General features: G+C 40.1%; 1 protein-coding gene across 6 annotated transcripts in view; it reads left to right on the forward strand.

Moving 5' to 3' along the window:
* Nol4 (nucleolar protein 4) overlaps window positions 1–16,701 on the forward strand; it is a 331,009-nt gene extending 314,308 nt beyond the window's left edge. For all 6 annotated transcript variants that reach the window (XM_085700071.2, XM_048442653.3, XM_048442654.3 and 3 more), the window contains one exon: window positions 14,689–16,701. In XM_085700071.2, the coding sequence (XP_085556197.1) occupies window positions 14,689–14,882 (194 nt within the window). In that variant the 3' untranslated portion in view covers window positions 14,883–16,701. The remainder of the gene's footprint in view (window positions 1–14,688) is intronic.
* The last annotated feature ends 1,792 nt before the right edge of the window (window positions 16,702–18,493 follow it).

Here is an 18,493-nt window from a genome sequence, read left to right on the forward strand (position 1 = left end):
ACTAAATGGATACACAAATCACGAACGCCTATGCAAAAACATTTTCCCAGTGAAACATTGTGTCCCTTTGGACATCTTAACTAATTCCAGTTAAACATTGGAATGATGGAAGCTGAGGATAGTTTTTCTTGTTCAGTTCCTGTTTGTGTGTGTGTGTGTGTTTTGTGTGACAGTATGCATTACTGCATGTGTGCATGTATGCAGGTGAGCATTTGCACATGAAGGACACAGGACAGTCTAGGTTAACATTCTTTAGGTTAAGTATTATTTTTCTGTTGCTGTGATAAAACACCATGACAGAGGCAACTGATAGAAAGAGATTTTGTTTGGTCTTGTGGTCCCAGGGGATAAGAGTCCTTTGACACTGAGATGGGGAAGCAGGGCAGGAAGACAGACATGGTGGCAAAACTGATGAGGCACATGTTCCAACTACAAGAAGGAAATGGAGAGTGTGAATGATGCATAGATTTTTGAAACCCCAAGTTGACCCCAGTAACATACTGCTTGCAGCAAGACTATGCTAACTAAAACCTACACAATAGTGCCACCATCCTAGGATGAAGGATTCAAATGCCCAAGAATAAAGGGACATCTCATTCAAACAACCACTGATGGTATCCAGCTTTTATTTGATTCACAGTTCTCACACTGGCCTACAACTCAACAAGTAACAAGTAAGCTGAGCTTGGTGACCAGTGAACCTCAGGAATTTAGCTGGATAGTATATTCAAGATCTGGGATTACATATGCACTCGACCACATTTGGTGTTTCCCAGGCGAGTTCTGGGGATCTAGGTCAGAACCTCATGCTATAAAACAATAATTTTGCTAACTGAGCCAAACTACCTGCTCTGAAGATATCTTCTTAATGATAGACCTCTTAATACCCAGAAGAGTACAATATTGAAGGAAGAGAAATTTCATTTCAAATATTTCCCAGCAATATTTTGAAATGAATCAATTTTGCCTTAAAATGTGCTTGGCTTTTAAGCCTATGATTTAGGAAAATTGATTGCTCTATCCATCCAGGGACTTGGGAAGTGCTCACGTGGCTTTCTCTTCTACTCTTAATGAATTGTAATGGCTTGACAGTCACATGAGAGGTAGCAATGCTGACACACGGGGAGGGGCCTTCACCTCTTGCCCCACATGAGAATTGCATGGAATCTGTCACAATATCATTCTATAGATAATGATTTTACAGAGTAGTGCTACAAGTTATTCACAGAAGCTGCATAATCCTCTTCAGGACACTGGCAGGTTCTTTATAGGTGGAAAGATGCTCATGATAACATATTATTGGGAAAAGCTGACTTATGTGATCAAATTAGAGTCCATGTAGTTGGGAGCCTGAAGTTACTATTACTCTGTGGACTTCTTGTTAAAATTCAATGAGTTGACAAAGCAGAGCAAAATTTTATTTTATGTTTTAAAGCAGGGGAGGTGGTTTGGTGAGTAATGAGTATGCTGGGTAAACATGAGATCTAAGTTAGAAGATCCAGCATTCATATAAAAAGCCAGAACGTGATGCGGGAGAATTGTCTGTATTCTGTCAATCATATTTTAATAAAACGCTGATTGGTCAGGCAGGCAGTATAGGCAGGAAAGCCAGACAGGAAGTAGAGGTGGAGCAAAGAGACTGGGAATATTCTGGGAAGCAGGAAGCTCCCTCCCCGGTTCTGCCCAGACCACTGGAGAGGAAAGATGTAAGCTGCCCCGCTGGAAAAGGTACTGAGCCATGTGCTAACGTAGATAAGGATAATGGGGTAACATAAGTTATAAGAGCTAATAAGTAGCCTGACCTAATGGACCAATCAGCTTTATAACTTATAGAGATCTCTGTGTGATTGATTTTCTCTGGGACTTGCCAGCTGTGGGGTACCGGGCGGGAACAGATACCCCAACAAGCCGGCCCTCATGTTACAAGAACGCCTGTAGTCTCAACACTAGGCAAGCAGAGACAGGGAATTCCTGGAGCTAGCTAGTCAGAAACACTGAGCTCCACATTCAATGAGAGACTGTCTCAAAGAAGTAGGTAAAGAATGACAAAGAAAGATACTTAAGGGCAACCTCTTGTCTCTGATGCATAAAGATACATGTTGAGACATATCTGCATACATATATACATAAACAAAACCAATGTATTATATTAGATTTTTTTCCACTAAGTGATTCAACTTGCTGTACTTGTATTTATACACACATGTGTATACACATGCACTCACACAAGTACACACACAGAAATTTTATTTATTGTATGTATGGATGTTTGCTCTGCATGCATATCTGTAACATGAGGGTGCCTGCTTGTTGGGGTTTTTGTCCTGCCCAGTTCCCCCAGCTGTTTAGTCCCAGAGAAAAATCACACAAAGGACTCTATAAGTTATAAAGCTGATTGGCCCATTAGGTCAGGCTTCTTACTGGCTAACTCTCACATCTTGATTAACCCATTTTTCTGATCTATGTTAGCCATGTGGTTCAGTACCTTTTTCAGTGGGGCAGCTCACATCCTGCTGCTTCGGTGATCTGGGAAGGAGTGAGAGGAATCAACTTCCTCCTCCACAGAAGTCTCCTGCTCTCCTTGCATCATTTCCACTTCCTGTCTGGTTTTCCCACCTATACCTCCTGCCTGGCCAATCAGCGTTTTATTTAAAACATGATTGACAGAATACGGACAATTCTCCCATACCACATATCTGTATACCACAAGTGTATCTGGTGCCAATGGTGGTCAGAAGTGGATTATCTGAGACTAGAGTTACAAAGGGTTGTAAGTCACCAGATGGGGACCAAACCATGGTTCCCTGGAAAAGTAGCTGGTGCTCTTAACTACTGAGCCATCTCTTCAGCTCCCTATTTTATGCTCTTTTGTTTGTTTGTTTTGGTTCTTTGAGATAGTCTGTATTGACACAGCCTGGCCCTGCTGGCACTAAACTATCCTGATCTTTCTATCTCCCAAGCATCAAAACACCAGTGTATGCATCATCCCCAGTCAACTGTCTACAATTAGTGAGTTCATGTCTCTAGTACAGTGGTTGATTCTCAGTCTTTCTAATGTTTCAACCCTTTAATACACTTCCTTATGTTGCAGTGACCCAACCATAAAATCTTATTTTCACTGCTATGTCATAACTGTAATTTTGCTACTGTTATAAATATAATGTAGCTGGGCAGTGGTGGGGCAATTTTTTAATCCCATCATTTGGGAGGCAAAAGCAAGTGAATCTACGTGAGTTCAAGGCCAGCCTGGTTTACAAGAGCTAGTTCCAGGACAGGCTCCAAAGTGACAGAGAAATCCTGTCAATAATAATAATAACAATAATAAATCTTATGTAAATATTTTTGGAGATAGAGATTTGCTAATGGTGTTACAATCCACAGGTTGGGAGTCACAGCTAAAATGCATCCCTTTGGCTACTTAATCAGGGCAATTTCCTGATCCAAAGTACTCATGTTATATCCACATTGTCTTTTCTGTCTGTCAAATACAATTTCATCTAGATCTGTGGAATCCAGTATGACAGTCTCTTGCCATAGGTGACTATTAAACTGAAATGTACTAGATGGAATAGAGCTCAGAATTCAGATCTACCCCCATATCTGGCTCCCTCTCAGCTATTCAATAGCCAGAACTGATGAGAAGCCATGCGCAAGGGCAGTTTCGCCGCCACAGGAGGTTCTGTCAGCAGTGCTGGTTCGTGTGCTTAGGTTGGTACTGGGTGATTGAGTTGCTGTGGAAGTAGTGTTCTTTATTGATTACAAAAGATCGTCTGTCTTTGATTCCTCATGTAGCATTCTTTTCTCAATGAAATAAGTAAGTTTGGCTGACAAAGAAACTTCAAGGGTGATTCTTAGAAAGCTACAGTTTTTGAGACCAGGGAGATGGCTCAGTGGGTAAGATGCCTGCTGGCACAAGCTCAAGAATATGAGACCAGATCCCCAGAACCCGGTATCATGTGCCTGGAACCCCAGCACTGGCAGAAGAGTGAAGAGATAGGAGTGTCCCTGAATCTTCCTGGCCAACCATTCTAGACAAATCCGTGAATTTTTTGATTATTTAAAAATCTTGTCTCAAAAAGTACAGAGATCAGTTGAAGGAAAAACACCAGAAGTCAGCCTTACATACACAAGTATGCACAAACATGAGTGTATACACCTGCATGAATCACACACACACACACACACACACACACACACATAAATGCACTTACTCCATACACAGATTTAAAAAAGAAAAAAAAAGAAATCTGTAATTCTAGCTCAAGTTATCTGCCTTTTAAACAGTTTTCTTGCATCTGGGAGTTCTCTGTAAATCTAATTCCTATTAATTAGTAACTTTGAGTGGAACTAATTCATAATGTAACATAGGTGTTTAAAAACCTTTTTGCATAAACTTGAATTACTTCAAAATTAGAAAACTCAAAACAGAACAAATATTAGGGAGATTCAGCTGTGGCAGAACATGATTTGATATTTAGCTGAAGGAACTGCTAACTCAGTATTAGAAACCAACCACACCTTTGGCACTTCGCTTCATTCTCTCTCCAGCTTTCCTGTGTGCATCAAAACAATCACCTAGAATTCGATTGAGACCGTGAATTATTTAGACAATTTTATGTTGCAGCACCTAGAGACTTGGAAAGATGATGCTCAGTACAAATTTTAATGACTGAGTCTGATGCTAGTAATTTGTTAGAAAATCAAAGAAATAATATGAATTATCTCCAGAACCCAAGGAGCAAATTTCTAATTACCACGGGGCTTTGCCTGGGTTCCTGTAGGTCGGAGACCTCAGAGACAGCTTTGAAAGAGGAGGTGAGTGACCTGGGCTTTCCCTGACAATCCAGCCTCTGTAATTGGGTTTAGAGTTCAACACTGAGCAGGCTCTTCCCAGGGATCTTTCTGCAAAGCCCGATCTTTACTCCTGCACAGGAAATGGATTTGTATGTGCTCCAAATGTCCTCTTGAGAATCCCTTGCTGTGCATTGCAGGAGAGGAATGTAAGAGGCCTTAGCGCTCTGGGGCTGCTTTCTCAAGACTAATAAACTGCACATGGCCTCTTCAGGAGACATGAGATCGTTAAACTTGGTGTGGGCTGTCTTCCTTGCACAGTACCCTTTGAATGTTGGCACATCCTCTGGGGATCTGTTTGTCCAAACCAGTTCCATTTTACTTCTCCCTCTAGCTTCTGGCTTATGGAAAAAGCTCCTGGGTGGGGGAGGAGTTGAGCTTGCTTTACAGTTCTAGGGAGTCAGTACCACTACCTTCTATAGGGAGGTATATGAACGGTGCTCCACTTTGAGCTTGGATACTGGTGGACCTCCCAGCACAGGCAGCAGGCCACTAACTTCCCCCACTAGAGATCTCTGTCTGTTTAAATCACCCCAAGATGGCCTACCTTTGCTCTCATGTTAAACTTTCAATTACAATGCTAATATTCTTTTTGGTTATTTCATGGTCATTTTAAACGACATTGTTTTTTACTGACATGTAGATGTCTGTCCTGGAGGCTCTCCTTCCATCTTTGCAGAGTGGCAAGAACTTGTGGAGAAACATAGCTGTACTCCAAGAAGCTTGCTTTCATGCTCGTGTGGGCCTCTCGCTCAAACTCAGAATTGATCACAAAACTAAATGTGCAGTAGGCTGGAGAGATGGCACAGTGGCAAAGAATGCTTTTTGATTTTGTAGAGGTTTAAGGTTCCAGAACCAGCACAATTGTGATGGCTCAGTTGCCATTTGTAATCCCAGGTCCAGGAGATCCAATGCCCTCTTCTGACCTCCACGGACACCAGACATACACAATCACACATACAGACAAAACATACATACACATAAAATAAAATGAATAAATCTTTAAAAAATGTCTAGCAGTATATTACTCTCTGTTGTCCTTTGTTTATTTGTCACACATACATATATGACATATATATATATGTGTGTGTGAATGTAAAATTTATGGAATCCTATGACTACATTATACTATATAAAATGATTGCAAGGACGGTTATATACTATAAAAATTTGTTTCAAAAATCATATTCATGAACACAGTATGTTCAAAAGAATATGTCTATTTTCAAAGCAGACTTATTTTTGTAAGTCTCCTCCTCTGTGACCTACATCTCTTCCGGTGCTCTGACCCTACATCATCTGTGCCCATGATTATTATATTCCTTATAAAATTAATTGGTTTTCTAAGCCATTTAATAACAAAGGTTTAAAATTTGGGAAAAGGCATTAACCTTAATGGGAATCTATAAACTCAGTCCTCAGTCATTTGCAGGGAAAGTCTTTGTATAGGTTCATAAAAACAGTTCTGCTTCCCTTTCAAATCTCTTGATGCTTGCTGAAGGGAAGTGAATATTTGATAAGCAATCAAGGAGAGAAGGCAAGCAAACACACTCTAGCTCCAAAACCTCTACTTAAGTTTTTACGTGTCTTAAATCTTTATTCTTTCCTTCTGTGCCCTATTGACAAATGAGCTTAAAAAGCTGCTCAGGGCTGGGAGATGGCTAAGTGTGTAGTGCATCTAAAATCCCAGCACTCCTCCTACAGCTATATGGAGAGAGGGTACCCCAAGACTGATGGGACCGCTACCCTAAGAGACATAGCATGAACAAGAGACCCTGTCTCAAACAAGATCGATGCAAGTGCCCACACCCACTGTTGTCCTCTGACCTGCACACAAGCTTCCAGCACAAACACACACAATGAGAAGCCTCTTCAGCATAAACCCCCTATTCTGCATGAGTCCCACTTCGTTCACAGGTTTTGATAATTGTAGGCAGAACACGAATGTTCTTTCTGAGTGTGCAGGAAAGCAAGACTTGCTAACCCTCATTTCAGTTTGGTGACTATAGTCTATGCACCGGGTGCCTGTGATTTTTCCTTTCACATCGTTCATGGCTGTTTTCCTCTTCTAATCTTGAAATCATTTGAATTTGAAAACAACAACAAAAAATGTTCCAGAAGTAGTACCCTATTTCACCTCCACTTCCAAGGCAACCAGAGTTACAGTGACCGTGGATACACATCCTACGCACCAGTTAAGCATCAGCTTGAAATGTGATTTGCTAATACTTTCTAAGTCTTCCTTGGCAAAAGGTAAAATACAGAATGATTCATGAAGGTTGTAGAAATAGATGGGCCACACTGAAGAATTTCAGGTCACTTTGTCATATGTGTGTGTGTGTGTGTGTGTGTGTGTGTGTGTGTGTATGATATGTGTGTGTGTGTGTCATGAATATAAAACTTACGGAATCCTATTAATATGTTATACTGTATAAAATGACCTACATGACTGTCACTTTATGGTAAATTTTGATAATGATATAAATCACTTGAATGAAAATTGTGTCATATGATATGTAACTACATATTATTGATAATGATGTGAATGTTTTAAAAACTGGTAAAAGAAAAAGCTGTGTGTAATTTTGTGTTTTAAAAACAGCCAATGAGGGCTGGATAGATGATGTCTCGTTCCCTAAGAGTGCAAATCGTTCTCATAGAGGTCTGATACTCAGCTTGTGAGGAATGACATTCAAGGTTGTTGCCTGTCTTAGACACACACACACACACACACACACACACACGAATATAACTTCACTTATTAGGTCACTTAAAACAAATAATCTAATTTGAATTTGGTGATGTATTTAGTTTGGTAGTTCAGATATTGTTTACCATTGATAAATATTCACTTATCGGGTGAAGGGAGGGTCATTTATGAGGTGTCTGAGTTAAGCCAACTCCACAGCAGATGCTTTATATGTTACTCAATGTAGCTAGAATATTGATTTTTTTGGTTAATTTATTTTATTACCTTTTGACAGAAAGGTACTAAACTATCATCAGTGAATACTTTTATCGAACATCTGCTACACTCGAAAGAGAAATGAAACTTAGTTTGAAGATAAAGTTAGCATACAAACAGCTTGCTAGCCAACAAAGGCACTTCACTTACCCTGGATGGTTGTGTTTGACTGCGAGAGCAAATGTTCAGAACAAAGAAACTTTGGAAACTACTGAGATATGGAATGAATGGCTCTGATGGGATGTGGAAAATGTGATCCTGACAATTTCAGTGCTCACTTAAAACTCCCTAGTAACTGACTGAAAATAGCTTTCCTTGCCTTCTGAGGCCTTAGGATGTTTCTGCTTTGTTACTGTTGTTCATCCCATGTTCAGGGAATTGAGGAGATTGAGGAAACTAAAGAACTGGTGTCCATAATGTATGGATTAGCTATTGCCAAGATCAATTTCAAAGCTGAGAAAGAATTAACTCAGTACAGTCTGAAGTGGGATCAGTTAAGATACGAGAAGCACAGAGGGCTATTTGGACAGATTTTTAAAGAGTATTGCAACAGATGACATACACCTATTCATTAAGATAATAGTAAGTGCATGCTGGGAAGCATCTTACTCTTCCAATTGTCACTGAAACTCTGCCATCCTTAAACTTAATTCTCATTGATTTGGTGTAGGAGATTCTTCTGTTTATGTGTTGCTTTCATTGGTTGAATAAATAAACTGTCTTGGCCTAGTTGATAGAGCAGAACTCAGGTAGCTGGCTGGAGAAGACAGAACAGAATTCTGGAAGGAAGAAAGCAGAGACAGGCAGATGCCATGAATCTCCAGACTGAGACGGACATAGGTTAGAATCTTGCCAGTAAGCCACAGTCACGTGGTGATACACAGATTTAATAGAAATGGGTTAATCAAGATGTGAGAGTTAGCCAATAAGAGGCTAGAGCTAATGGGCTGGGCAGTAATTTAATTAATACAATTTCTGTGTGATTGTTTTGCTTGTAAGCTAGCCAGGCGGGATGGAAAAAGAGGCCCCATACTCTTCACAACATTGATTAAACCATCTTTATTCTGTAAAATTATATCAGAAATAGAACCTGTGTAGTGTTAGGGAGGTATGCATGTATGGAATGTGTGAGAATGGTGTGTGTGTGTGTGTGTGTGTGTGTGTGTGTGTGTGTGTGTGTGTGTGTATGCCAGAAGAAAACCTCTGGTGTTGCCTTAGTGAGGGTTACTATTTCTGGAATGAAACACTATGACCAAAGCAGTTCAGGGAGGAAAGGGTTTGTTCAGCTTAGGCTTCCATATCACACATCACCAAAGCAAGTCAGGACAGGAACTTGAGCAGGACAAGAGCCTGGAGTCAAGAACTGATACAGAAGCCACGGAAGGGTGCTGTTTACTGGTTTGTTCATCACGGCTGGCTCAGCCTGCTTTCTTACCAAGCCAGGACCACCAGTCCAGGGGTGGCACCACCCACAATGGGCTGGGCCTTCTTCCACTGATCACCAATCAAGAAAATGCTTTACAACTGGATCTTATGGAGGTATTTTCTCAATTGAAATCACCTCCTCTATGATGATTCTAGCTTGTACCAGGTTGACAAAAAACCAGCCAGTACAAGTGCTATTCCTCAAATGTATCCACCTTTCCATTGGGACAGAGTCTCACTGGCCTGGACCTCACTAAGTAGGTGAGGCTGGTTGACCAGTAAGCGCCTGTCTATATCTCCTCAATACTGGGATTTTAGGTGTCCCCTCTCTCAGCTTTTTGTGGTATGTGTTAGGCTCTGAAGTCAAGTTCTAATACTCTTATGGAAAACATTTTACTGACTAAGTCATCTCCCAGCCACATATATTTTTTATTTATGTATGGTTGTTTAACCTGAAGGCATGTATGTGTACCACATGCAGGCCTGATACCTCTGGAGACTAGAAGAAGACATTGGACCATCTCTAACTGGAGTTACAAAAAGTTGGAGGTATATATGAGCTCTGGGAATTGAATCTAGGTCCTCTTCAAGAACAATCTCTTCACCCATTTTTTAAAACGTGTCCTTGTAAGCAACATTATCTGAGTTAAATAGAAATGAAAACATTATAACAAAATGAAGCATCTTTAAACAAGAAACAAAAATGAACCATAAAGTCAACTGATAGATTAATTTTAGAAATGAAAATGAATAATTATGAATGTAAACTTTCATTTAAACCTTAAAAATAGTAAATGGTCATTTATAACTTAAATATAGCTCATGCTTTAAAAATGAATCATGGCTCTAATTTTGGTCTAGGTTAGCATGACATATCTTTAACTTTTGATTCATCTTTTCGGAATTATCATAAAAAATAAGTCCATATCACTTTGGTCAACACAGGATACTTAAATAAACATGGCCTTTTGGAGTTTTGTGAGTATTTGCCTTAGCTGTGTTAATGAGACCATTTTCTATTTAAGCATCTTCTTGGTCATTGTCTTTCCTATTCACTGGAATAGACTATCTAATAATCATGTTCTCAGTGGTTTTCTTCAAATGTAACTTCTTAGACTTCATTAACTTCTATGTCTTCATCAGATTTCAACTCTTATTTATAGTGGACTTACATTTTAATTATGCAATAGTTGTGCTTTGAGTTAAAGTGAATCAGTTCTATATAGCTTTGAATCTTTGAGACAAAATGAAAGAGTGGTAGCGACATTGGAGGATAGCTGTGTGAGTGGTCACTAAATCAATATCTACTACATGTATTTTTTTTCTTCTTATCCCTATGACATTAAAGGGTTGAATAACAAACACTTAGCAAAAAGGCTTCTTATAGTTTGGAGAGGGGTGGCTAATGAGGTTGTGAAGACTACAAAGTTATCTCAATTGTGTGTTAATAAATATGGAAGAAACTAAGTCTTCATTAAGTTAGGATGTTTAGAATTCTAAGAAAATGGGACCTTGTGGTTCAGGCTTATAAACCCAGCACTTGGGAGGTGGAGACAGGAGGATCAGAAGTTAATGGTCATTCTTTGCTATATATTAAGTTCAAAGGCAACTGGGCTACATGAGACTCTATCTCATAAACAAAACAAACTGTAACAATAACAATATTATAAAAAAGCATTTCAAGTCACAGGTGCACCCTGAGTAAGTTTTAAACTTCATGATTAAGAGAGGTCCCTTTACCCCAAAGACAGACACTGTGTTCAATCTGATCTCAATTCCAGTTCAGGATTCAGCAATCCAGCTTCAAGCAAAATCATTCAAGGCATTCTACATTCTAATAAAATCATGTAATAGGGTACAAACTTGAGGTATCTACACCTCAAGTGAGAGGAGGATCCTTCCAATTTCTTTCATCTTTCACAGTGTTGTTATGCACAATGTGCTTCTTGACTGTAAAGTGAACCCAGGTTAGAAGAGTGTCCACCTATAGCCCAAACCCATGTTATGCTGTTATGCTGATCCGGGTGTGACTGAAGATGGAGAGGGCATGGTGGAGTAGAAGGAGGAGAAATCATAATCAATATATATTATATGAAAAATAAGTCTATCCAAACTCAGTATGTACTCTCTCATAAGTGAATACTAGATGCAAAGCAAAGGACAACCAGACCACAGTCCACAGCTCCAGAAGAGCTAGGTAACAAAGAGGACCCTAAGAGGGACACGTGTAGGCCCATATTTCTATATGGTATGGCAGCCACGCTCTCAAGCCATAGTTTGCACCTGAAGTATTCATGTAGCTTTCCAGACAGCAGCCCCCAGCACACATGGGTCACCCTGAGAAGCGGAAATAGATGAGATCTCCTGGGTAAATTGGGGGTCAGGTGGGTTGGGAAGTGGTAAAGGGGAAGGGATGAGGGATGAAAACATGAAGAAATGGGATGGTGGAGCAATAAGAGAGTTATCATGATAGAGGGAGTCATTACAGAGCTAGAGAGAAACACGATGCTGGGAAATTCCCAGGAACTCACAAGGGTGACCCCAGATAAGACCCCTAGCAATAGTGGAGAGGGCGCCTGAACTGAATGACCTTCCCCTGTAATCAGATTGTTGACTGCCCTACCTGTCATCATAGAACTTTCATCCAGTAACTGACGGAAGCAGATGCAGAGAAGCACATCCAAGCACCAGGCCAAGCTCCGAGAGTTCAGTCAAAGAGATGGAGGAGGGATTGTATGAGCCAATATCATGACAGGGAAACCCACAGAGACAGTTGACTCCAACTTGTGGGAGCTCATGGACTCTCGACAGCTGGGGATACTACAAGGGACTGAACCAGGCCCTCTGCATGTGGGAGACAGTACTGTAGCCTGGTCTGTTTTCTGGGATCCCTGACAGTGGGACCAGGATCTACACCTAGCACATGAGTTGGCTTTTTAAAGCCCATTCCATATGACGGGCTACCTTGCTCAGCCTTGATGGGTGGGCAGGGGGGAGCTTGGTCTCCTCAACTTGATGTGCCAGACATTGTTGACTCCCCATATGAGGCCTTACCCTTTCTGAAGACTAGACAGGGTTAGGATGGGAGGAGATGTGAGGAGGAGGGGAGTGAAGAGGAACTATGGTTCATATATAAAATGAGTAAAATATATATATATATATATATATATATATATATATATATATATATATATATAAAGAAAAAGAAGCCTATCAATAAAAGGGGGAATGCACAGAGAACTTTGAAGAGATATTGTTAACTGTTTGTTTGAGCACAGGTTCAGCGACTCCTTTCCACAAGTGTGACAAGCCACACTCTCTCCGTTTGTCATGTCAATAACGTGATTTTGTAAATAGCAGACCAAATGGAAGATAAACGCTTTCTGAAAAATCAAAGCTTGGAAAGACCATGACCGAAGTAGAAGTGTGTTTCTCGTGGATGTCAGAGTTCTTTGGACAGATCTTCCTGTCTGCTCTAATTAAATTTCAAGCGAAGCTGTTTCCCTCTCAGGAGACCTCTGCCTCCTTTGGGATCCATGTAAGAGAGGCTGGGGCTCGACCTGTTTCCCTTATGCCTCACAAAGAACTTGCAGGAAAATTGTAATACTTGTCTTAACTCACAAAAGAAATGCCCCCCTTTTTAACACTTACACATATTTAAGGTCTGTTAAAATACTTTCCTGTTGCAGAGTTATGTTGTGATATGCTTAGCAATACTTTATTCAATTACTACTAAATTTAGACATTCTCTCCAAACTTTATAAATTTTAATAAATGCTTACTGAATTATAAAGGCAGACATGAGATTTTTATATGAAGTGTCTTCACAATGCTAATTTCTGAACTCAATATTTTAAATAACTTTGTATTAATTAATTGATTAATTAATATTACTAAATTTTCTACAAAATCAGAACTGCCAGACTTGGTTTAAAGGTATAAGAAAATACTAGGGACATATGACTGTATTTTGTCCAAATAGAGATAAAGTTTAATTACATACAACATCTAGTTCCTCTGCAGGTTGTTGTAAGAACTACTTTTTCGCTCCATTTCAAGGAAAAGTTTATTCCAACCTATAATAGAACTAATCCTCCTAGTAGATAACATTACCTTGATGTGCGAAAGAAGCATCTAGACCAACTCCTTTAAAAAGAAAGAAAGAAAAGTTTAAACCAAGTCCTTAATATGCAGCTTGAACTGTGACCACTCTACACACTGAAGAGAAGTCCCTCGGCCCTCAGTGACTACATTTTTTTAAGAGGTTATATAGTTTCTTGGCAAGCTGATTAGGTAAAATGCTGTCAGGATCACTTAGAGGAAAAGGGGGTTTACTTGGAATCACAGTTTCTAATTACTGTTCATCATGGCTGGAAGCTCAAGGCAGTAGGGATTTGAAGCATATAGCTACGCCCACAGTCAAGAAGCTGGGCTGGGTGAAGGAGTCAATCACATGTATGCCTACACTCATCTCTCTTTCTCCAGCCTTACACAGTCTGGGGCTCATTCCACGAAGTGCTGCCACCCACTTTGCATAGGTCTAAATTCAATTGATTGAAAACACAATTAAAGCAATCAAACTCCACATATATACCCACCCACAGGCCAGCCTGACCTAGACAATCCCTCACTGAAACCCTCTTCACAGGTCATTCTTGATTGTGCCAGGTGTAAAATTATTTACACAAGACTTGCCAATAGTAAGTCCGTCAAAACGTCAGCATGTTTAAGGAAAGGACTCACATAGCCTTGCCAGTTACTGAGATGCTCCCGGTAACCACAGGGACTGTGTGGGTGGTCCATGCTTCAGTGGATGGTCTTACACCCATGCTCATAGCAGCAGCACTAATTGGACTCAGAGGACTTTCTAAAAAGAGGAAATAAGTTTGGGAGGGAGTCTTTGAAGGAGATGTGGATGGAGTTGCAAGGGCAGAAGTGGTGAACGGACAAGATCAAAATATATCTTATAAACGTGTGACATTCTCAAAGAATGAATTTTAATGTATAAAAATAAGTTCAAAAAATATCCTGGAAGTCATTAAAACTACGAACTGATTGGAGTTATCATTGTTAATAAATGCAGCAAATAAAAATATTTGCACTTCATCGTTGCAGTGCTGGTACACTGAAGCGCCTGCAACATGCGGGAGACAGACTGAAAATTGAATCCTGCCAAGAGCTCATGTTCAAAGGGCTTGAGTCTCAGCTGTAACAAGAAGTGATGGCTGGATGCTGCCCAAGATACCTGAAAAAAAAATCCTCAGACACCCACATCACATCATACTACTCTTTAGTCTTGCAGGGAGCAGATGCATTTGATTACAGAGACCATGAGTTTCTCATGACAGCATTCATGAATAAATTCAATTATAATTTGATTAGTGCTCATATGTGAGATGTTGGAATAAACACGATTCCTGTCTTACTTTGTGATTCTTTTTGTCTAGGACCCACGGATCTCAGCATGAAGCGGCAGCTGGCGACTGGCTCAGGATCCTCCAGCAGTTCAAACTCCAGACCTCAGCTGAGTCCAACAGAAATCAACGCTGTGAGACAGCTTGTTGCAGGGTACCGAGAATCGGCTGCATTTTTATTGCGCTCTGCAGATGAACTGGAAAATCTCATTTTACAACAGAACTGAAGCAAACGATGTCCATATCCACTGAGTTCTAAGTTTGCAGTTTCCACTAATGACACTTGATTTCCCAGCAGAGATGCTCCTGGTCTTGCTGCACAATCTTTGAAGAGAAACACTTCCATCCTGCCACGTAGTCCTTGGTCCATACACTGGTGTGTTAAAAAGCTTCAGAGGAACTCGGACCTTGAAGCACTCGAGATGCTTAAATGTGCCCAGCCAGTTGCTTTCTGTTTTAGTGTGTCAACATAAATATCATAAGCAATTTTTTAAAAAGGCTGCATATTCTTAATTCAAGGATAAAAATGAAGAAGCTTGTGGTATATATAAAAAAAATAGCTCAAGATCCAACTGAGATATTAGTGGAGTTTTCTACTGACTTATTGGACTGGAAGCTGAAGTATCTGGAAAAAAAGCCAAATTTCTTGTTGCTACAGGATATGACAGCAATGAAAAGGATCTTGTATTTTAAAAGAAAAAAATGTAATTTTTATAAAAAGAATACTTGTTTTTCATTCAAAATGGTCATTTTTACTTTGGTAACTTTTTCATAGGTCCTAAAAGAAAACTGTTTTTTGAGAAACTACTGTAAGTACCCTTACCACATCCCTTTTGCCTTCTTCTCTTTCCAAATTCTTTCTAGATATATATAAAAGAAAAACACTCAATGCTGGAAAAAAAAAAAAAAAAAAACCCTTTGCCTCCGTTCTGTAAGCCGTCCCGTCAGGAACTACTTCCAAGAGATGCCTACATTCTGTACCTACGCCAGTCTCAAAACACCCACGCGACATGGCAGCTTACCACAGCAGTTTTCATCCCAGAATTTTCTAAACGTTATAAAACAAAGCGAAAGCCAGCGCATCGCGCTTTCCTGAGAGATGCTCGCCCCTGGGGGCGCTGCTGGCCCTGGTTGAGCGACTCGCCCTGGTAGGGCTGCTCTCCCAAGTCACCCTCCAGATCAGCGACTGGATGGAGATGACTGAATGTTATGAGGTTGCAGGTGACAATCCTAAACTTTGCACTCTCGTGTTTACTTTTCATTTCTTTTGGAAATAGTTTCCAGAAAAGGCTGTTGTATCTCCTGATACGATTTGTATAATTTAGATTTTTTTGTGTGTGCTAAAATTGAGACGCCTCAGCAGACAGAGCTGTACCTTACAATGAACTGCCCTCCACCCCACTCCGTGGCCCCCCTAGCTCTGCCCTTTTTTCTCCGTTTCTAGTGTTAGACACACACTGAGTGGTGGTTTCTGCGCACTGAAGCAAGCCTATTTTTAAAATATTTAAGGAGAAATATTTTTAGTTCATGCTTGTACTATTTTCCTTTCTGTTGTTTAGCTTTGGTTGAATTAGGAATTCTTTGTGCATTCTTGAATTTGCCTTATTTTATGTAAAATCTGTGTCATTTGGTTTTTGACAATGGGTTGAAGGCATCAGTGGTGTTCCTTTCCTACTTGTTACATATAGTTTTTCAAGTACTGACTGTGATTGTGACCGGGTAATGTGCACTTTTTCTTGTAACTGTGGACATTGCTATGCTTTTTTTCTTCTAGTGTTTCTAGAATTATTGTTCCTTACAGTTACGTAAGCAAAACAAAAAACAACAAAAAAAGAAATTTTGTGATACTGTTGGTGAATATAATGTGAAAATCTTATTGAAATATGAGTATTTTGGAAATACATAGATGCACAAACATCTTTTAAAGGTGTGAATTTAGAGTTTGCTTATTTAATGAAAATTTTAAAAAATGAGGGCTGGTATAATTTTCTCTGTTTTTGTTTGGTTTAATAAACAGAATTCTGTGTTAAAACAATGATCCTGAAATCTTGTAAACTCTGTTTTGTTTTTTGTGGTACTAAGAGTGAATCCCAGAGCTCTGAGCGTGGCAAATGAGTACTCTAATCCTGGACTGTTCTGGCTGCCTATAAATTTTAGTACTTCATTGTTGGCAATTTCTGTTTAAAATATGAAATGCAGTCTTGTGCACATTTGAAAAAGATAATATTCTATATGTTCTTTCCCTGAATATTCCAAAACTGACACACTCAGACTAATAAAAACTTCATTTGGAGAAGTGAAGTGAACCAGCAGGGTGAGGCTACTACATATGAGTGTTGAAATCTACTCGAAAGATGAATTTGTTCACGTTAGTCTTCAGTTTTTCAAGTATGATCTAACTCTTGTAAGCCTTCCTGATGACTGAGTGCTCCAGGGCTGAGGGTGTGGCTCAGTGCATAACGGAAAATGTTCTGAAAGCATGAAGACATGAGTTCAGATCCCTCGTCCCCACATGCAAAGCCAGGTATGGCCACAAGTGTTGACAATTTTACTGCTGGGAGCACCAGTCAGTCAGTCTAACCAATCAGTGATTCCCAAGTTTACTGAGAGATTCTGCCTCAAAAGAATAAGGTGGAGAAAGGAGGACGACATCCACTGTTAACCTGTGACATCATCCCGAAACTCTGTCTGACTTACCTGCCATTATCACTTCTACGGGTGCTCTCATAGAACTCAAACCCTTAGTGTCTCCTGCATGTGTCTGCACAAATAGGACACCATGTTCGCCTCATTTCTTTAAGGAGGCAGAAATGAAATAGCAGTCTCATTTCTTTTCTGCCTTTGACCTACACCTTTGAGGCATCCTGGTCTCTTTTGGGCAAATGAAAAGATTCAACAGGTAAGGTACCTGCCACCACACCTGAGGAACTGAGTTCGATCCCCAGAACACATAGAGTCGAAGGAGAGAGCTTGTAGATGTCCTTTGACCTCCACATGCATGTTGTACACACACACACACATACACAAACACACATACACACACACACACACACACACTCTATTGCTTAAATATTCTTGGTAAGAAAGCACATCTTGAAATAGCTGCAGCGAGCATACAAGCAAGAGCGTTCACTGAAACTTCTTGAATTCTGTAGCTCATGTATCGACACAGGTAGAGCAGGCATCAGACGCCAGCATGCATCAGGTTCCCACACAAAGAAAACCATCTCATTCCCTGTACTTATTCCTCATTATTGTAAGTATTATCTCATTCCACAGTGACCTTGGGTGAAGCGTTAGTCTATTCAGGAGTCAGAGCAGAGAAGCAGAGAAGCCACCAGTCCTCTCCTACTTGCTCCGTTCCTTCCTCCAAAGGGGCCAAGATTCCATCCCACCACCCCTACCCTTTACTATTTCCTGTCCCATCTTTCCTCAGTCCTCCAAAACCATGAGGTTAATTTTGGTCAGCTCTGCCTTCTGACTCCAAGCAAGCCTTAGTTGTCAGAACATGATCAAAATATCACACAATGAAGATGTTCACAATCTGTCCCCATTTTATATAGTAGCCTAAAAATGGCACGTCTTACCAAGAGCGCCACCAGAAGCCAGCATTGACCCAGTCAATTCTGAAGGTGACTCTCACTATAGGTGGCTGTGCTATTTCCCGGCTACTGCCAAGTACTAAATAATTCCATATTGCACTGTGCCTTAGAACCAGATGTCCATACTAAATATTAACAGTTTTATTCTTATAGATGAATTACAGTTGCCTGTTAAACGATTTGCTGGAACGCTTCTATGACTGTTGAATTTTCCTTAAGTGATAGCCTCTGGAAAC

Source organism: Myodes glareolus, chromosome 13 (assembly GCF_982192425.1).
Source record: "Myodes glareolus chromosome 13, mMyoGla1.1, whole genome shotgun sequence".
NCBI lineage: Eukaryota > Metazoa > Chordata > Mammalia > Rodentia > Cricetidae > Myodes > Myodes glareolus.